Source organism: the organism of the source record quoted next (assembly GCF_019968955.1).
Source record: "MAG: Porospora cf. gigantea A chromosome Unknown PgA_NODE_470_length_17283_cov_328.077, whole genome shotgun sequence".
Lineage (NCBI taxonomy): Eukaryota > Apicomplexa > Conoidasida > Eugregarinorida > Porosporidae > Porospora > Porospora cf. gigantea A.
The window spans coordinates 1-17,283 of NW_027151714.1; the positions used below are offsets into that span (position 1 = coordinate 1).

Sequence of the window (17,283 nt, forward strand, 5' to 3'; positions counted from 1 at the left end):
ACCCAAGGCCGCAGAGGCAAGCAAAAATGAAGCTCATCTGCTGGATCGTTCCTCTCATGGCATCGGTCCAAAAGGTGAACCCGGCCAAATGGGTCAAAGAAACACTCGCGCTGGACTTGTGAGCGTAGATAGTTTCCCAGAAGCTAGCAAGATGTCGAATAGACGTGACTGTCTCGCGATTCTGCTCAGTAAAGCGGATTAGGCTCTTGAGGTTTGTTCTTGGCTGGCCCGTCAAGAGAGACGCAATAACGGGAACGACCGAATCTTGACAGGGGTGAAATACACTGATAATCATAAGAATGTTGGAATATAGGACGTCACACGGTCACACACGGAACGCCTTCTTAAACCAATTGCGTTTCTTTGGCTTGGAATAACCATCAAGTGACAGATCGCGTTCAGAGGGAACACTAGAGGTTGGAGAGTGGTCGCTTTGCTCAGACTCAAGAATAGTCTTCTTCTGGTTCACTTCCACTTCCAGAACCTCATTCTCCAGATCCTTCTCGTTATCCATGGCTGACTTCACTTCCACGTCCAGGATTTCATCCTCAAGATCCTTCTCCACGTCCAGAACCTCATTATCCAGACCCTTCTCTCTATCCATGGCTGACTTCACTTCCACGTCCAGGATTTCATCCTCAAGATCCTTCTCCACGTCCAGAACCTCATTATCCAGACCCTTCTCTCTATCCATGGCTGACTTCACTTCCACGTCCAGAATTTCATCCTGCAGATCCTTCTCCACGTCCAGAACCTCATCCTTCTCGTTATCCATAGCTGACCTCACCTCCACGTCCAGGTGCTCATTCTCCAGATCCTTCTCCACGTCCAGAACCTCATTATCCAGATCCTTCTCGTTATCCATGGCTGACTTCACTTCCACGTCCAGGACCTCATCCTTCAGATCCTTTTCCACGTCCAGAACCTCATTATCCAGATCCTTGTCGTTATCCATGGCTGACTTAACTTCCACGTCTAGGACCTCATCCTCAAGATCCTTCTCCACCTCCAGAACCTTATTATTAAGATCCTTCTCGTTATCCATGGCTGACTTCACTTCCACGTCCAGGAGCTCATTCTCCAGATACGTGGCTGACATCGGTTCGATGATCGCTTTCTCTTCTTCCGCGAACGGAATGTCCACTGATTCCAGCTCGACGCCCGACACTGTGGGAAGGTCAACTGAAGACCGGTTAGAGGACAGGGGCACATCGCTGTACTCCTCCGGTAGTGAGTCCGGTATGCCAGAGCTCTCTGCAGGCGGAAGGCTTGTCTGGAGCGACTGAAGAGGTAGCACGTCTTGAGAGACTTCTGCCGTGATCGTTTCTTGAGGCGCGCCGCTGGAGTAAGACCTGTTAAGGTTGGACGAGGAGCCTCTAACACGAGTCGGAATCAACCGAATGGTGGGTAGTCTCCGCTGCTCTCTGGAAGTTTCAGGAGGCGGAGTTTTGAAGGCGTCGTCTTCCGAAAGGATTTCTGAGAGAACCTCCTCAGAAACGTCTCTGGTTAATTCTTGAGAGGCACCCTCCTCGACCGCATCTAATTCCCTCAAAGGCAACATCTTGGGAGGCCCGTGTGATGAGTCATCAAATAACAATCCAGGACCATGTGAAGACTCATCATGTGAATGGTTGGGCACAATGGAGCTACTCCGTAGCAGCTCGGTGCTCACGGTGCTACGAAAGAGGTTCGAGACCTCGCGGGTTAGTCTAGGCACCACAGGCGTGTCGCTCAGCTCGACGAGTTCTTGGAGAAGGCTGTTCTCGCTGGCGAGGGAGCCCATCGGAGAGGGAGCATAACTCGAAGACGAAGAGGAAGAGCTGGACGAACACATCTTGCTAGGAACCCAGGTAGTTGGGAGATCAGAAGCAAGGCTCATGTCCCCGACAGTTGCTTTGGTTTCAGCGCCTGGGCCCGCGGGAGTCTCGCTGGATCCCTCGTCCTTGGTATGCATCACACCCTGTTCCAACGAGGACATTACTCTGTACAGTACCTGCTTCACCGTATTCTTCGCCATAGCCCGAGCTTCCGCGTCCTTGCTCGGAGATGACGCCGAGCAGTCAGGGCAGTCCGAGCATGAGTTCCACGGCCTCGGACTGAACTGCGAGTGTACGGATGGCGTTTCTGATGAGGCAGGCGACGTTGTTTTCGGCGTTTCCAGAACTTCATCGGTGAAGCCCGGCCGTGAGGCAGAGAAAGGTGACAAATCCTCGAAGCCCTCGACCATCGCTCTTGGAGTGGGAGTGTCGTCGCAGTGGTCAGAAAAAACGGAGTCTTTGGATACGCATCGAGAGCCAACTGCCGCCGTGAAGGTAGCTACCAACGTTGCTGGCGACGCCACCGGTACACACTTAAGCACTTCACCATGCTCAATCAGTACTGCGAATCTACGAGATCGGAATCCCAGGCCCTTGATATAGGTTTTCATGCCTAGAGCCTCTACAAGATGGCACTCGGGATCCGCTAGCACGTTGAACGGTTTCGGTATTCCGACAACTCTCACCCAGTGGGCAGCCACCGCCTCATCATTTGGAACGACTAGCACCACGTCTCCCAGAGAGAACAGCTCATCCTTCATCTGGATGTAGGGTTTGAGGAAACTCTCCGTATCAATTTTCGTCAGCGCCCCTTCGAATCCTAGAAACAACAGCCTTCTCTCGGAATAGTCGGCGAGCGACTTCTGTACGCCGCTGGGTGAGTGGATTGTGCAAGGCCCACTTGATGTTGATATCTATGCTTCTGACAGCCATCACTCAAATGTTGTAATAATTACTCAGTCTGCCACCAACAGAAAGAATACGATCAGTGCACATACTTGGGCAGGACGATTCCGAAATCCAGCAAACTCTGCGCATGCGCTACTATCGCATTACTGGTGTCCTTGAACTCAATGCCCAACGCGCCAGCGGTCTTCGTATTTGGCGCGTAGCAACGAAGGCCTGAAATTTTCGCCGCGTCAGCCATCTGGGAATTAAACAAACCTAGAAACTTCATCAGCCATGTTGGGCACACTCGGGAAGGTGTCCTGAACCCCAACGAGCCAAAATTAGCTTGCAGAAGCTGTGACATCTGAAGGTAGCTCTTGCCTTTATCGCCGGTAGCTATGAATCTCCCCAAGCTCGGATTCTTGTGGAACTCAAGCAGGCTGGGATCAAAAGACAACTGACTCACCTTGGGTGCGTGTATTCAATCAGGCGCGCATGAATTTCGGCGACGTCTCGTACATCAACACCTGGAAACACAACGTCTGGCACCAGAGGAATGGAGTGCTCCAACAGTTGCTTAAGCATAAACGACGACTCGCAGGTGCCTTGTGACGCATGGAGGACTGAATTCGCACGGGGGCTCTCACTCACTAGGACCGATGCAGTAGCCAGGGTTAACCGTCAGAAGTTCGATGTCTCGCGATCCAGCTATGGCCCAAGCTTCCTTTTCAGCGAGAACCTTGGCTTTCTCATAGTTGGGCGACTCTGTGTTGCGTTGTTCGACAACCCACTCTCAGGCACACTGAACATATCCTCAGTGAAGGTCGTGCTGCCTTAGAAGCCCTGCCTGCACTCACGTTGTCAACGGATGTCCTCCATAAATGGCTGCAATGGAACTGGTTACAATCACGCGCCGAACGCCTGCATCTGCTGCTGCAGTCATCACATTCCGAGTTCCAGTGACAGCCGGCGCGACCACCGCTTCCTCCGACAGCCCAAGTTTGAACACGCTCGCCACGTGAATCACTACATCGATGCCCCGGCAAGCCTCTAGCCAACCGTCCTCCTTCATTAGATCGGCGTCAACCAGTTGTAGGTTCTCACTCTGCGTTCGGGGGGGCGATTGCCTGCACCTTGGGTAGCCCTCTGAGGAACTCTGCCTTCTTGCGGTCACGGACTGTGCCACGAACACGGTAACCCTCCATCAAAAGCCGACTCACAACGTGAGAGCCAACGAAGCCGGTAGCCCCAGTAACGAGAACGAGTTTCGACATCAGGATTTTGATATATTATAGGTTCGAGTTCAACGTTACAAATGGAGACGTGTCAAGAACAGTCAATGGCGTCGCTTTGAACTTCAGCGTTAAACAATGAAATATCGCCGTTCATCGAAGCCGTCATTCTAAAAGGCGAAATCTACCAATCGCTTTCCCACGCGCGGTTGGAAGAACAAAGCAGTGACATCATGAGTCGTGTCTTCCATCATGAGTCAGACGCTGTTATTGTTATTTGACATTTGCAATGGTTCACCCCCAGTTCTACGTCCGCGTAACAGTGGACGAGGCTCGCGGACTTGTATCTCCGAAGGGTTCGCGTTGCAATCCGTATGCCAAATTCTACTGGATTGGATCCAAATGCAAAACTAGTGTTCTCAACAATGACACGACCCCTCGCTGGAACAAGGCCTTTGTAATCCCAGTGTATGAGCACGCAAGCAAGGTTCTGACCGTGGAGCTCTGGTCACACAGCTCAGTTCTCAACAATCCCTTGGGCCAGGCGTCCATTGACCTCGAACGTATGAACCCTCACCGGATCAGCGACGGTTGGTATCCGCTTACCCCTTTGGAGGGTTGTGCCAGCGGAGAGGTTCGATTACAAATTGAAATCGATCAGAAAGGCAAGTACGCAGCTGAAAGCTCGATAGCGATGCCTTTAGAACTTAACCGCGAATGCCCAACGCAGCTGAATGATGTGTTTTACGAGGAGGAATTCCAGTCGGATTCGAGCAGCAGTTTTTCGGACTCTAGCTCCACATCACCGCTGACCAGGAAGCGTGATGCTTACCCTGCAAAACACAATGAGGTTTATAACAAGGACCATCTGATTCCCGCACGTCAGAAGAAGGTTCTGGCCGAGGTATCGCATGTGGAAATCCAGAAGAAAAAGTTGGTGCCCTTCTGGGAGCTGAAGGCACTCTTCCCTCAGTTACCAGACAAGAAAATTCATCATGTATTGAATGCCAACGACGGAGACTTTTCCCAGGCGCAAAACGTCCTCATGCGGGACCTGATGGACCTGGCTGCATCCATCCGCCCAGACGACTTCTCGAGCGCCAATGATTTCGAACCCCAGGTCCGAAACCCCAAAAAACCCGACAGTGGCGAGAAGGATGAGCGACGTCAGGGACGCAAGAAAGAACGGCAGGGCTATGAGGTCAAGGTGGCAGCTGCCAAGAAGGAGTTGGAAGAAAACCTGCGGAAGCAATTGGACAAGCAGACAATAGTTGCCAGCGGCGCCCAAACTGCCACCTACCGTCACGCCCTGATCATCGCTAGCGACTCCCTTCAGCAACGTGGCGCGTTGCACGATGCAAGGTGCGTACAGGACTGGCTGAAGAAGGTACATGGCATGACCGACAAGTGTATTCTTACCGTAGTGGACGATCACCCGGATGAGCGGTTACAACCAACAATGAGGAACATAATTACTGCGGTTCAGTGGTTTCAGCAGTACGCAACGGAGGGTGCGTCATTATTCGTTTACATCAACCTCAATTCCATCCTCCCACAACACGAATGCTATCCGAGCCTGCTCGTATCTCAGGACGGTTTGGAGTTTCCCACATCGTTCTTCAACAAGGAGCTCGTTCGAGATTTGCCAAACAAGTGCCGAGTCACAATCCTTTCGGAGACCGAGTTGCACCTGGAGTTGCCGTTCACTTACTACAATGGCACCTGGCAGAAGGGTTCAGTGTTCCCTCGCCTGGGACCTGCAGATGTGCAAGTCTTCTCGCGGACCCCAGCCTTCCAACAAAGCGAGTACGGCGGACAGTTCACCAACCGATTCCTAGGAATCACATCGGGTCCGAAGGCGTACTCCATGGACTACTTGACGTTGCTGGCACAGCTCGACGTGGAGGGACAGCAGGGGTGCACGAGGGACAGTGGCGGCCTCCCAAAAAAACCAGCCTTCTTTTTCAGCAGCCAGCAGTGGAACATCACTCGACGGTTCAATCTGATGGACGTTGTCCCTAACTGCAACCCTCATCTTGGCCGTCCGCGTATTCAGGACTCCGAAACATTCAAAAAGGGAATGGTGTATGCGCGGCACGGAATCAACCAGGTAAAACGGCTGCAAGAGAACCTGCAGAAGAAGTGAAGCGCGCACTTCTTAATTTAGTTTATATTTAGTGAAGCCAAGAAATTTATCCTTTAATAAATTAGTGCCGCTCTTCGTTGTCGTTAATAAATCGTCTCCGTGACATTTGAACATGAGTGACATCGACCCGTTTCTCCCTATGCTGGAGTCCAGCCAGCAGTTCTACGACTGGGTTCGGAGTCCGGCTGGCATAATTTGGCTCTCAGTCATAGGAGGGGTGTTGCTTGTGGTCATTATAATATCCTGCTTGTGTTGTGGAGGATGCCTGACCTGGAAGCAGGTGTGCTGCTGTTGTTGCGCGAAAAAGGACTCGCAGTCCGTGGAAACACAAGAACAAACGACATCCGTCGTTCCTGTGCAACAACACGACAGGGCCACCTCTCAGCGACTGGACATGGCAGAAAGCGCTCCGATTTCCAACAGTGCGGTTCCGTTGCCATCAGTGACGACGCCACCCAGTTTTGACATCGAGTGCATGGTGAAGTCCACATAGTTCCAGTCCTTTAAAATTATTCATAACGCCCAAACAACCCTGATCGGGTTAACGAGGTGGATCTCGGTACCACCGTATCAGCTTCCCGAACTGACACGATTTTCTTCTGAATGCCGCGAGTTGGCGACCCTTCTGGCTTCGTTTGGGATGCAATCTTGCGAACTGGCCACGAAACCTTCTCTAAGGGTTTGCGTCCTCTTTTCAAATCTTCTGCCCTCGCGCCAGTTGCGGCTGCTACTATATCCCGCAGTGGCATCTCGCGATGCTTAGCCATGCCGGTTGCTGCTTTCAAGTTGTGAGTCATGTTGTTGATCTGCTTTCTGAACCCCGTCAAAGTTATGGCGTCTGCCCGAGGAAGCTTCCCAGATCGTCCGCGCCCCCCCAGACGCAGCTTGCAACGGTTCGAGTGAGCCACCAAAGCCTTGCGTAAAAACGCGGCACAGTCACCATCGGCGAAAATCTCCGGATGCGAGAGCGCTGGGACAAATGATGTGCGTCGGCAAGGCGTTCCCATCCTCTCAGGAACCATGACCATGTTGCCGTCAGGACTGGAGAACGTCCTAAACGGTTCCGTGGGCTTCGACTCCAGAGGTCCATGGGTATCGAAGCCGCCGACGTACTTCACGATCATCTCCTTATTATCCTTCAGCTTCAACACGGCGAAAAGATCGACTCTGGACCCAGTTGTCATGACCTGCATCCTGCGCCCGCTGCGACCTCACCACCACAGGTACGTTGTCTACGTAGATGAGGTTCACGTCCGTAATGGGGCTTTGGATTGTAAAGCTTAGAAACCCTGCCTGATGATTAACACTCCTGGACCTCACGGAAATCGGGAAGGTGTAAGCATACCCAGGCGAGTCCCCGCGGAGACTTAGGAGCATAATGCTGCCTTGTGAGACCACTACCAGGTGTGTTCTGCTGTGCCACTGTATGAGTAGTCCCACAGCACCTCACAGAGTATTTATCAGCGTCTGGATGCTCGAAGGAGGAGACGAACTGAGACACGCTGATGTTTCGGGGACGGAATTCTCACCGTAACATACGTGGACAGCTGTCCTCTGTTACTCCGGCCTTGTTTGTTGGGTCGTCGTAGGCTGCAGTCACGGTCTTGGTAAACATATCAGCCCAGGACTTCAGTTCCCCCCGAACATGGAAAAGTCCATGGATCTTGGAGCAGTCAAACTGAACGAAGTGGGATAGATTGCCCACTGTAGATCCCTTGTGGCCCAATAATAAGGCCCCTGAGCCCATGTGTAACTGCAGCAACTCCCCGCTTTCGGTGCCAACGACCATCACCGCGCTGCCCGCCTGCTCAATGGTTCGGAACTGTGTCCGACCCTCCTGATACCCACTGCGTTGCGATTGATATTGGCCTCCGAGAAGACGATAGGCATAGGAAGTACCACACATCCTTTGCATTTTATAACACTGGACAACCCTGAGAGATGGGTGGGTAGGCGATTGCTATCAAACGGCCGGCCTACGAACAGAGGAGTTGCAGAGTTGGCCTGGATGTCAACCACCAGCCATCGACCTGTTGAGTCGCCTGTGTGGGGAGACCCCGGAGCTCACATGCTAGAGTCCGGTGACACATTGTTGTCTTGGATGGAAGTGTTGTAGAGACAGTGTTGCGGAAGTCGAAGCAGAACTTTTGGATATCCATAAGTGAGACGTAATCACCTTCGCGTCCCTCCACCTCTGGTTGTAGGGTGGTGGTGCACCTCTCGGTCGCGAGAAAAACAATGGGTTGGCTTCCCAGCTTCCATCGGCCTACACAGCTTATTCCGAAGGGCACGCGTAACCCAGGATCGACATCGCCAACTTCGGCTTCACAGGGCGACAATTCGCTAGCCTCAGATTGCCAGCGAAATACAGCAACCTCTCCAGAGGCAAACCCTACGGCTGGATCAGGAAATGTTGCGGCCCGCACCTAAGTACCGCTGCTTCCTCGTAGCGTACATGGACAATTGCACTGCGGAGATCTCAGTGGAGGTCGGCCAAAACGGTTGGATTGGCTTGGCGTGACAGGAGTTGATGGTGTAGAGGCGACTCCTCTCACATGGACACCTTGACGTTACCTTGCTTCCAGGCCCAAAGTACGCGATGGCTGAGATGGTGTAGAGCAGAACGAAGCTGGCACCATTCACCAGCCAAATATTAACAGTCCCATCAACGTGACCAGTGGTCAGTAGCGTCGCAGGCAACGCCACAGAGGATATGCGGTTGAAAAATGACAATGGCCGGATCAGGTCCCCAGTTCCTAAACGGTCGTTCAGGCTAAGCCACTCTTCGTGCTCAGAGTTGTTCTCGTCGATGTGCCTCGTCATCTGACTACGTACGACACACTAGAGGTACCCACTGAGATCTGTTGCCTCCCATCGACTCTATCCACCCGTTTGTGACCTGCCTCAGTCGTGCTGTGAGTAGCGCGGCTGCGAAGGCCATTGTGGAGTCTTCCACCGGTAAAGAGCACTCGGAAGTCGTAATCACCGTGTTGAGGTCGGTGTTGGTTCTTGCGGCCGTCAAAAGGGCCCTCAGTGGTGGAAGATGCTCGACAACGTCTGTGATGAGGCGACTTCCATCTCACGTTTGTCAAACCCGACCACTCTATTCTTTATAAACCTCGAGTCCTTCGATTCCACAGTACGATAGTACCAATCACAGGCCGAGACGCCTACCATGCGCATTGAACTCCAAGACACAGAAAAGGCTGGCCAACTACTAACGAACGCTTTTGGCGCATTGCAGCCGCCCGCCTCGTCGCACTCGACGTCTCCGACATCGTCGTCTCTGGAAGAGCGAAAACCGGCTGGCCAGTTGCTCATCTGCGGATAGAACCCCTTCATGACGTCCACTTTCTTGTTAAAAATACCCACCACCGTCCCCAGTACTTGCATAAAAGGAAAAGGTGTAAGCGCCAAAATGGTGCACGATGACAATAGCATCCGAGATAGTTTAGCGATGGACTGTCGCAGAAGATCGACCATGTCTCCAGAGTCATCCTGACGGAAGGGTGGGAGTGACAGCCCGCCTAGCGACGCAACGGTCGGGAACCCGCACGTGTAAGGAGCCTGGATCGTGTGCGGAGGGATGGTTAGGCAGTGTTGAATGACCGCGTCAGGCTGATGTTTGGAGCTGGGAAACACGCCGTGCACCTGAGTCCAACAATCTCCGCTAAACTGAATGAGGTTGGAAGGGCAGTCAGCATCCAGCTGTTGCCCATGGAAGCGCTCCTGCGCCGTCAGCCGACGAGGTCTGATAAGGACGTAAACCGAGCCTTTCACAATGCAGGAAGGATCGTATTGTCGTTCGGGTGCGAGATCCTTATTGTGCCAATGAATGAAGGGTAGGCTACAATTCGAGTGTGAGCGCCCCATAAGACCATCCAGATCAAGGATCAGGATTGGATTGACCTTGTGTCTCGCAAAGACCATCAACTGAGGTTGCAGCCCTTCTGTCGTCTGGTTGGCGCTCACGGTAGAGACCAGGATGGCCCTACCACGGTGCTGGTAATGAACAGCTTGCACCTCCAGCCTTCCCACTGAGGTAGTTGCACTTGGCAAACAGAGCGTTTCTGTGTCGAGAAAAGAACGAAACTCACTCTGACAGACTGACGCGTCGCCGACATTCTTGAGCTCTCGGGAACTGAAAGGCAAGTAGAAATCGAGGACCGAGGTAGAGACCAAGTGCACTTCGGCCACTAAACCTCGGGCGTAGGCCAACAGGACCACCTGAGAAGATGTAGGATGCACGTGCACGTCCACGAGCGGGTTGTCTGTGGTAGTCATAACTTCAGGCAAAGATGGCACGGTGATCTGACTGAAAACCTGCTGACTGGTGATCAGGAAGTCGGTAAAGCTTCCACTCCATGCATCGAACACACGCAAATCGCCTTCAGACGTCCCGAGGAGGACTAACCACCTGGAGTCATCCTTAGGATCGCCAGAGGGGTAGGGGTTGTACCAATCAACCAGAGATTCCGCTTTGGACTCACCAGAAGTGGTGTCTTCGTTCGATCCAACCATATCACTACGCTGCGTTGAGGCCAAACGCTGCTCCAGTAAAGTTCGCTCCCACTTCGAGGACGGGTGGAATGTATTGCGGATCATGGACGTGACGAAGAAAGGAAGGTCTATCGTCCGAGGAGCCTTCGGTTTGACGTCTTCTAGAAATGTCCACAGCTGCAGAACCCCTTCGAACGAGAATTCACCGCACGTTTCTCTTTCCTGTACTCCGTAGGTCAGAAGTGTGCCGGTTCCCGGAATGAACAGCATCCTTTCAATAATTGTTGGCCTATCGTTTACTAATCCGTAGGAGTGAAGAGGAGTGTGAAGGATAACATCTCCGACAAGTCCTTCTTCTCCCGACTGCCTGGCTGTGAGACCTTCAGACGTCTGTCCCAATGGAAACGCCAGAATCTGCAGAATCGGATCCAGAGCGAACACATCTCCTGCGGTTTGGAGGCCTAACGGCGCTGATACTGCCGGCTGGAGAAGCCGAATGGCATTACCTGGGGTGGCGTCATGCTGAACTCGTGATTCTTTTGTCATCGACGACTGGCCATCCTCGGAAGCAGCTTTGTACAACGGCGAACGCATCGATCCAGTTCGAGCAGTCACCATGCTCAGTAGGGATGGCATCCCCCCCTCTGAATCCTCGCTGAAGGAGCCTTTCCAGTGACCCTCCATGAACAACACGTTAAAACACGTAATTACCAGGCTGTTCGCGCCAACAACCGTGACGAGTAGGATGTGCATGACCCGAAGCAGTTGATGACGTTGCAAAGCGTTTTCTCCAAACCCATCAACATAATGACCCCACAAGCCTCCAAACTAGATGGAAATTGTAGCATATTATTTTATGAGGACCACTCTGACTCTAGCTCTATTTGCGCAAGCTCTAGGCGGAGCGGTTGACGACTGCAAGAATAGCCTCGCAGAGGCTACAGGCAAATGTGCTTGGGCTTGTGGTGCATTGTACGATTCTTCGTGGGCGTGTCCTACTGGTAACGCGCAAACCATCTCTGGCGATGCGTTGGCGGACTGCACGATAGGTGTGTACCCCTCATTGAACTGTGCGAAGACCACTCCCGTTGCCAACGTGGCCGGGTGTGCTGAATCTTTTAAAGACGCTAGTTGCAAAGCTGCGTGCAACGTTCTGCACGACCATAACTGGGCCTGTTCGGCCGGTCCGGCATCGCACATCAGCAGTCAGCAGTTGGCTGACTGTGTGGTGACTACATACTCCAGTTTGAACTGCAAAGCAGGCTCACCCATACACTGCGACACAAAGGATAAGATTATGCTTGGAGGTTCTCTCTGGGCGGTCACAGATCCTGCTGTGGCTCAGTGGGTCACTTGGTGTGACTCTGTGATCTCTATGGCCAACTCCTGTTCGGAGGCGCTCACATCGGCCCAGACCCACGGTACCGACTGTGCATTGGTAGGGGGCGCGCCCACTCCTACGCCGAACACGACTACTACAAGAGCCACTACGACTACAACTCGAGCCACAACAACCCGAGCCACAACAACCCAAGCCACAACAACTCGAGCCACAACAACTCGAGCCACCACGACAATCGCCTACACTACGTCGCATGACGGAGGGTCTGGCGCTGGCGTGTGCGAAAGTCTACGAATTCCTATGGATACAATCAGACTCGGTGACATTGGCAGCGGTAAGGATTCCTACGTCTGCGTCCCGCAATTCCGCGGCAACAATCCGCAGAAGGCCATGGAGATTTCTGCCCACGACATGGGTATCCCCACCAACCGCTATATCGAGTGCAGGCAGGACCCCTGGAAGCCTGATAGCGGCGAGTGGCTGGCAAAGTCTGATTTGTGCCCTGCCGCCTATGCTGTTTGCGAGAACAACAAATGTGTGCCCTACAAGAGCTCGAGCAACAAACCTACCTACTACGAGAAGCACTTCGGGCGTAAATGGAGCGGAGTTGATACGTGGCCTTCCGTCACAGTGACTACGTACGGCGGATCTTGCGCTTCAGGAGGCGTGGTGAGTGAGTGGAGGGACTGGGCTGTCGAATGTCTGGGAGTGGATGGAGTTGGCGCTGTACCGACCATGATGTACGGAGACTGGGCGAAGAATGGGCAGGCCGCGTGGAGAAATAATGACCTCTGCTACGAGGTCGAGTCCGAGCATTCCACGAGACCCCTGACTATCATCATCATAGGCCGTTGTGGAGGGTACACCTACTGCAAGAATACTGCCGAGAACACGCAGATTAATCCTATCCTGCCCCTGCCTAACAACAGCGATAGCAGCTATGAGCTCCCTCCTGGAGACTTCTCGAATTCCCACCGATCCGACGGTAATGTTTGTATTCTGACTCATGATGCTGTTTGGCATGGAGGTGGTCCTTCCGACTGCACGACTATAAAGTCTCGAGGCGCGAATCCCGTTGGGGAGAAGTACTGCAGCGACAGCGCGAGCTTGCATAGAGACTGGTGTGCTCGCAACGACCACCCCCATATCGACCTGGACGCACACACGCTTGATCTGATTTGCGGGTCTGCTGGTGTGTCGGCCGGATCGTGCCACTTAACGAACGTGAAGCCGAAGAAGTGTCCTTGGGCCGTCCCCAAGAACCCCTCTGGTGAGCTAGGAGCCAAGACCTTTGCCCCTATGGAGATGATTGGAGAGGGAAAATGCCCCACTGGGAAGACCTACGAGTGTGACGGCGAGGCTCTTGCCGCCGGAAAGGCGTGCTGGAAGTCCAAGGCACAGTGGTGGTTCACTCCCAACAGCTTCAGCAACTTCACGGTGTCATCTACCACGTGCTGTACTGAAGGAGCAAAGGATGGGTTCATATTCTTGGTGGGTGAAAGCTCCACCTACTCTGAGGACAAGGCCAAGCAGATTGCCAAGGCCAATAACATGATGTAAACCTCTGATTTATACAATTTTATGCTATTGATACTTCTTTGTTGAGGTAACCTTCAAGTTAAACATTCTATTTACAATTTACCTTCAAGTTGTAGATTAATAAACATTCAATTTACCTTCAGATCAACACTCATGAAAACCATTGAAGGTCACAAGCTTTTTCTATTTCGCAGCGGCCCGTTGATCTTTCTTGGCGTCTCTTGTTTGCGGTCGCATCCTTCTTCTCTGCTAGAGTATCCTTTCGCGTCGGACGCACGTGGACGTTATGCGCTTCCTTCTTGTGATCTTTGAACCCCTTCCGGGTCTACTAGCCTTCTTTTCCTCAAGCCAGTAGCAGCGCCGTTTTGCGAGTCTGAGGTGTTGTCTGTCCGTCGCTCTCTCAATGGACGTGATCTCTGGTCGCTCTCTTGAGGCCTCTCTTGGGGCGTAGGGGCGGTCCAGTCTCTGCAGAAAAAAGAGCCAGCGCTGCGAAGTGATAATAGCAGCGCGTGGTTTCGATCAACGGACCTGGGGGTTATGAGCCCACTCTTGCTCTGAGCTACGCTGACGGCTGAAGCAAGAATGTATTAATGTTTCTGCCCTCAGTGTTCACTCTCCAGATCAGAAGGTTGTCCGTTCGAGTCAGGCTGGGTTCAAATGAACTTAGTTTTTTCAAGAGACTTTATACTTAGTCGTCCGTCCGTCCGTTCGAGTTGTGAAACTGGTCACGTCTTTTCATATTATCTCACGAAACAATACAGTAAGTCGCATTCTGACTGGTTGTTGATGCAGCAATCACATATTCACGCACAGCACAGAGACACCCAACTTAGGAAAAAGTTGAACCATTTTTCTGCCGGCCCATTTTTTTGACGAGAGTTTCCTTAATGATTAGTGACAGTGGAAGATCTGGTGATGAAGACAGTCACACTGTTTCAAACGACATGTTGACGTGCGATTCCTTTGACGACTTTGTTAATAACGTGGAGTGTGTTGCAGAGGTTAGAAATGCAATACGCCAGGATTTGTTGACGTCGCCTTCAGTTCCATACCGGGCACAGGCTCTGTTACTGGATCTGGACAACACCTTGATACCGACAAGTTGGATAATGAGCCAGTGGCAAGCAGCAAGAGCGAAGAACAAGCTGGTTGTTGAGCGGATTCGGTCGGCTGTGGAAGAGTCTGGCATCTTCATAATCATTGACGATCTCCTCATGAAGCTTAAGACGTCTCTGCACATCGACTTCATAAAAATCGTGACGAATGCTGGGATGAAGACTGTAGAGGATTTCTACTTGGGTTATTGCGTTCCAGAATTAGGCAACATTCTGGAGAAGCATAACATCGAAATCGAGAGCACCCAAAAGTGGGCAGGTTCATTGGGCCCAGCACCCCCAGAAACCGACGACGACGGTTTCCGAGATTACTACATCAACATTAAGTTTCGTGAGTTCGAGTCCACAATCCTGCGAAGGTTTGAGTCAGCCACTGTGGATGTTACCTCCGTCGGAGACCAGGTCTGCGAGATAGCTGCGGCGTGCCGATTGAGCAAAAGCCTGGTTGCCAATGTGGATTTAGTGAAGCTGCTGATGATCCTCGATCCCATGGACAATAAATTTGCCAACCAGACTCCTGAGTCATTCGCAAAACAACTACGGCATCTCTCATGTCGTATTCAGGATGTGTGTGCCCGATCTTGCGTGACGGCTTGCCGGCATGAGCTGGTCTATCGCAGTCAGAGTCAAGTACCAGATGATCGGCAGGTCCCAGTGTGGGTACCTTTCACAGGGAACCTCATGTATTGCATCCTTCGTCAGGACAGTCTGGTGGAAGAGTTGCCGTACTACATGCCTATCCAGTACATGAACCTCACCGACCAGTCAGTCGTCTGCAATGCATTCGTCAGACAGGATGAGGAAAGCGGCGACCCGAAGCAAACGGACATAGCTCTGGTGACGACGGATGTACAGTCCTCTTTAGGCTCGATGATATGATTGACAAAAAATCGGGCCATCTTCAAATTGATAGTCAGTTATGACAATGACACGTCTCGTCTTCTTGTACAAAGTCCTTTCCCTCTCATACACAATTAACGAATATCCCGAATGTAAATCACACATTCATGTCTGCCCGGAGTCAGGCCCTCAACAAGTACAAGCTAGTGTTCTTGGGGGAGCAGGCTGTTGGGAAAACCTCGATCATTACCCGGTTCATGTACGACACCTTCGACCTTAACTACCAGGCCACCATTGGCATCGACTTTCTCTCCAAGACGATTTATTTGGACGATCGTACTGTTCGATTGCAGCTGTGGGATACTGGTGAGGTTGTGGACCCATGGGCATGCAGCTGGCCAAGAGCGGTTCAGGTCGCTTATCCCTTCGTACATAAGAGATTCTTCAGCGGCGGTGGTAGTCTATGATGTGACTAACCGTGCGTCCTTCGTCAACACAGCACGATGGATTGAAGATGTACGGGCTGAAAGAGGCAACAGCGTGGTCATCGTGCTCGTCGCGAACAAAGTCGATATCTCTGACAAACGAGAGGTCACAACTGAGGAAGGGGAAGCAAAAGCGGCGTGAGTTCTGGGTCACTTCGACATCAGCGAATTTAACGTCATGTTTATTGAGACCAGCGCCAGAGCGGGCTACAACATTCGAACCTTGTTCCGAGAACTCGCTCAAGCCCTTCCAGGAGTTGAAAATCAAAACCACGGTCAACAGCTTGTGGACATTCAGCTGAAGGGTTCCTCAGAGGACGTTAAGGAGGACACCAGAAAGTGCCAGTGTTGAAGCAGAGGGCTCGCCAACTCATCTCGACCTTGTGTTTGTGGTCAGCGGAGTCCGAAGCCCGGAAGGCACGTGGGATCCTTCGCGTGAATCGCCATTGGGCAATCGCAACGGCAATTGTGAGGTGGTTACTTTTCTAGATACGTCTTGTGCACTTTGATATTCAGCGTGCACGTCAGATGCTCGTCGATGACCATCATCTTGTGGGACCTGATCTCTCGTAACTCCCATCATTGTGGGGAGCCAGCTCTCTCTGGACAGATCCAGCAACGTTTGGGTTGGGAAGTCTTTGAAAAACTCGAGACCTTTTTTGAACTTGATCTCATCAAGTACCACCTGATCCTCAGCAGTCAGTGCAGCTATAATGGCGTCAAGGTCGCTACAGGGTTCGTGCGTCACAGGAAGGGGGGCGGGCCTAGCGCTGTAGGGCACATATTCCGAACCAAGCACCTCCACTGACAGAGCGTTGAAAGGCACTTGCAGCATATATATTTTTTAACCTGAAGGCGTATCAGTCGTGAGTCATTTAACGTAAGATATTCGCCGGCGAAATATCATGCTGGCTACTGCCAGCCGCCTGCAGGTAAGACGACACGTTTCCAAGCACGCAGACGGTCGGAACCGAGGTGCCGTTCAAGTACGGCCAGGCGTTAGCGGTTCGAAACGGGAAGGTTTACATGTTCGGCGGTGAGACGCCGTTGTGCCGTTCTCCCGGTCTTGACATGTTCGAGCTGGCCACGGGTTCTCGCCGACGCATTCCGCAATACCGCTGTCGAGTTCGCCCATTGCCAAGAAGCCACCACAGCATGAGTGTATTCGGGAGGCAGCTGATAGTGGTGGGCGGGGTGACATGCAGAGGGCCCAAATCGGATGTCTGGGCCTTCGACCTTGACAGTTGTCAGTGGGAGGAGGTGATATGCATTGACAGCCCTGTGAGCGGCGTTTTTTGCCACGAAAGTCATGTTGTGGATTCAAAGATATGGATAGTAGTGCCGCGGCTGCTGTCAGTGGAGGTCTACCTTTTAGATCT

General features: G+C 52.3%; 9 protein-coding genes across 16 annotated transcripts; 5 read left to right on the forward strand and 4 right to left on the reverse strand.

The window, feature by feature from the left end:
* Positions 1–325: 325 nt before the first annotated feature.
* Positions 326–2,750, reverse strand: KVP18_003964 (uncharacterized protein; the record flags this gene model as incomplete). Of its 2 annotated transcripts, XM_067956130.1 has the most annotated exons (2): positions 326–2,690; positions 2,719–2,750. In XM_067956130.1, the coding sequence occupies 2 exons, from the start codon at positions 2,748–2,750 to the stop codon at positions 326–328; spliced, it is 2,397 nt and encodes a 798-aa protein (XP_067808383.1). The 2 variants fall into 2 exon arrangements, with proteins under 2 accessions (XP_067808383.1, XP_067808382.1); XM_067956129.1 differs by lacking the exon at positions 2,719–2,750 and having other exon boundaries at positions 326–2,578.
* Positions 2,751–2,802: 52 nt separating this feature from the next.
* On the reverse strand, positions 2,803–3,979 carry KVP18_003963 (uncharacterized protein; the record flags this gene model as incomplete). Of its 2 annotated transcripts, XM_067956128.1 has the most annotated exons (6): positions 2,803–3,145; positions 3,172–3,328; positions 3,357–3,470; positions 3,497–3,534; positions 3,563–3,810; positions 3,926–3,979. In XM_067956128.1, the coding sequence occupies 6 exons, from the start codon at positions 3,977–3,979 to the stop codon at positions 2,803–2,805; spliced, it is 954 nt and encodes a 317-aa protein (XP_067808381.1). The 2 variants fall into 2 exon arrangements, with proteins under 2 accessions (XP_067808381.1, XP_067808380.1); XM_067956127.1 differs by lacking the exons at positions 3,357–3,470; positions 3,497–3,534; positions 3,563–3,810; positions 3,926–3,979 and having other exon boundaries at positions 3,172–3,290.
* Positions 3,980–4,226: 247 nt separating this feature from the next.
* KVP18_003965 (uncharacterized protein) lies at positions 4,227–6,083 on the forward strand (the record flags this gene model as incomplete). The annotated part of the gene is made up of 1 exon (XM_067956131.1): positions 4,227–6,083. The coding sequence occupies one exon, from the start codon at positions 4,227–4,229 to the stop codon at positions 6,081–6,083; it is 1,857 nt and encodes a 618-aa protein (XP_067808384.1).
* Positions 6,084–6,195: 112 nt separating this feature from the next.
* Positions 6,196–6,576, forward strand: KVP18_003966 (uncharacterized protein; the record flags this gene model as incomplete). The annotated part of the gene is made up of 1 exon (XM_067956132.1): positions 6,196–6,576. The coding sequence occupies one exon, from the start codon at positions 6,196–6,198 to the stop codon at positions 6,574–6,576; it is 381 nt and encodes a 126-aa protein (XP_067808385.1).
* Positions 6,577–6,592: 16 nt separating this feature from the next.
* Positions 6,593–11,336, reverse strand: KVP18_003959 (uncharacterized protein; the record flags this gene model as incomplete). Of its 4 annotated transcripts, XM_067956118.1 has the most annotated exons (10): positions 6,593–7,270; positions 7,299–7,505; positions 7,534–7,585; positions 7,613–7,905; positions 7,932–8,125; positions 8,152–8,481; positions 8,510–8,910; positions 8,939–9,140; positions 9,167–10,153; positions 10,181–11,267. In XM_067956118.1, the coding sequence occupies 10 exons, from the start codon at positions 11,265–11,267 to the stop codon at positions 6,593–6,595; spliced, it is 4,431 nt and encodes a 1,476-aa protein (XP_067808372.1). The 4 variants fall into 4 exon arrangements, with proteins under 4 accessions (XP_067808372.1, XP_067808374.1, XP_067808373.1 ...); XM_067956120.1 differs by lacking the exons at positions 7,299–7,505; positions 7,534–7,585; positions 7,613–7,905; ... (4 more) ...; positions 9,167–10,153; positions 10,181–11,267 and having other exon boundaries at positions 6,593–7,276; XM_067956119.1 differs by lacking the exons at positions 6,593–7,270; positions 7,299–7,505; positions 7,534–7,585; ... (4 more) ...; positions 9,167–10,153; positions 10,181–11,267 and having other exon boundaries at positions 8,487–8,906.
* A 103-nt stretch (positions 11,337–11,439) lies between these two features.
* On the forward strand, positions 11,440–13,485 carry KVP18_003960 (uncharacterized protein; the record flags this gene model as incomplete). Its single annotated transcript, XM_067956121.1, has 1 exon — positions 11,440–13,485. The coding sequence occupies one exon, from the start codon at positions 11,440–11,442 to the stop codon at positions 13,483–13,485; it is 2,046 nt and encodes a 681-aa protein (XP_067808375.1).
* Positions 13,486–14,351: 866 nt separating this feature from the next.
* On the forward strand, positions 14,352–15,458 carry KVP18_003961 (uncharacterized protein; the record flags this gene model as incomplete). Of its 2 annotated transcripts, none has more annotated exons than XM_067956122.1 (1): positions 14,352–15,458. In XM_067956122.1, one exon carries the CDS (start codon positions 14,352–14,354, stop codon positions 15,456–15,458), a length of 1,107 nt encoding a protein of 368 aa, XP_067808376.1. The 2 variants fall into 2 exon arrangements, with proteins under 2 accessions (XP_067808376.1, XP_067808377.1); XM_067956123.1 differs by having other exon boundaries at positions 14,409–15,458.
* A 128-nt stretch (positions 15,459–15,586) lies between these two features.
* Positions 15,587–16,046, forward strand: KVP18_003962 (uncharacterized protein; the record flags this gene model as incomplete). Of its 2 annotated transcripts, XM_067956125.1 has the most annotated exons (2): positions 15,587–15,785; positions 15,814–16,046. In XM_067956125.1, 2 exons carry the CDS (start codon positions 15,587–15,589, stop codon positions 16,044–16,046), a joined length of 432 nt encoding a protein of 143 aa, XP_067808379.1. The 2 variants fall into 2 exon arrangements, with proteins under 2 accessions (XP_067808379.1, XP_067808378.1); XM_067956124.1 differs by having other exon boundaries at positions 15,587–15,886.
* Positions 16,047–16,274: 228 nt separating this feature from the next.
* On the reverse strand, positions 16,275–16,739 carry KVP18_003967 (uncharacterized protein; the record flags this gene model as incomplete). Its single annotated transcript, XM_067956133.1, has 1 exon — positions 16,275–16,739. One exon carries the CDS (start codon positions 16,737–16,739, stop codon positions 16,275–16,277), a length of 465 nt encoding a protein of 154 aa, XP_067808386.1.
* Between the last annotated feature and the right edge of the window lie 544 nt (positions 16,740–17,283).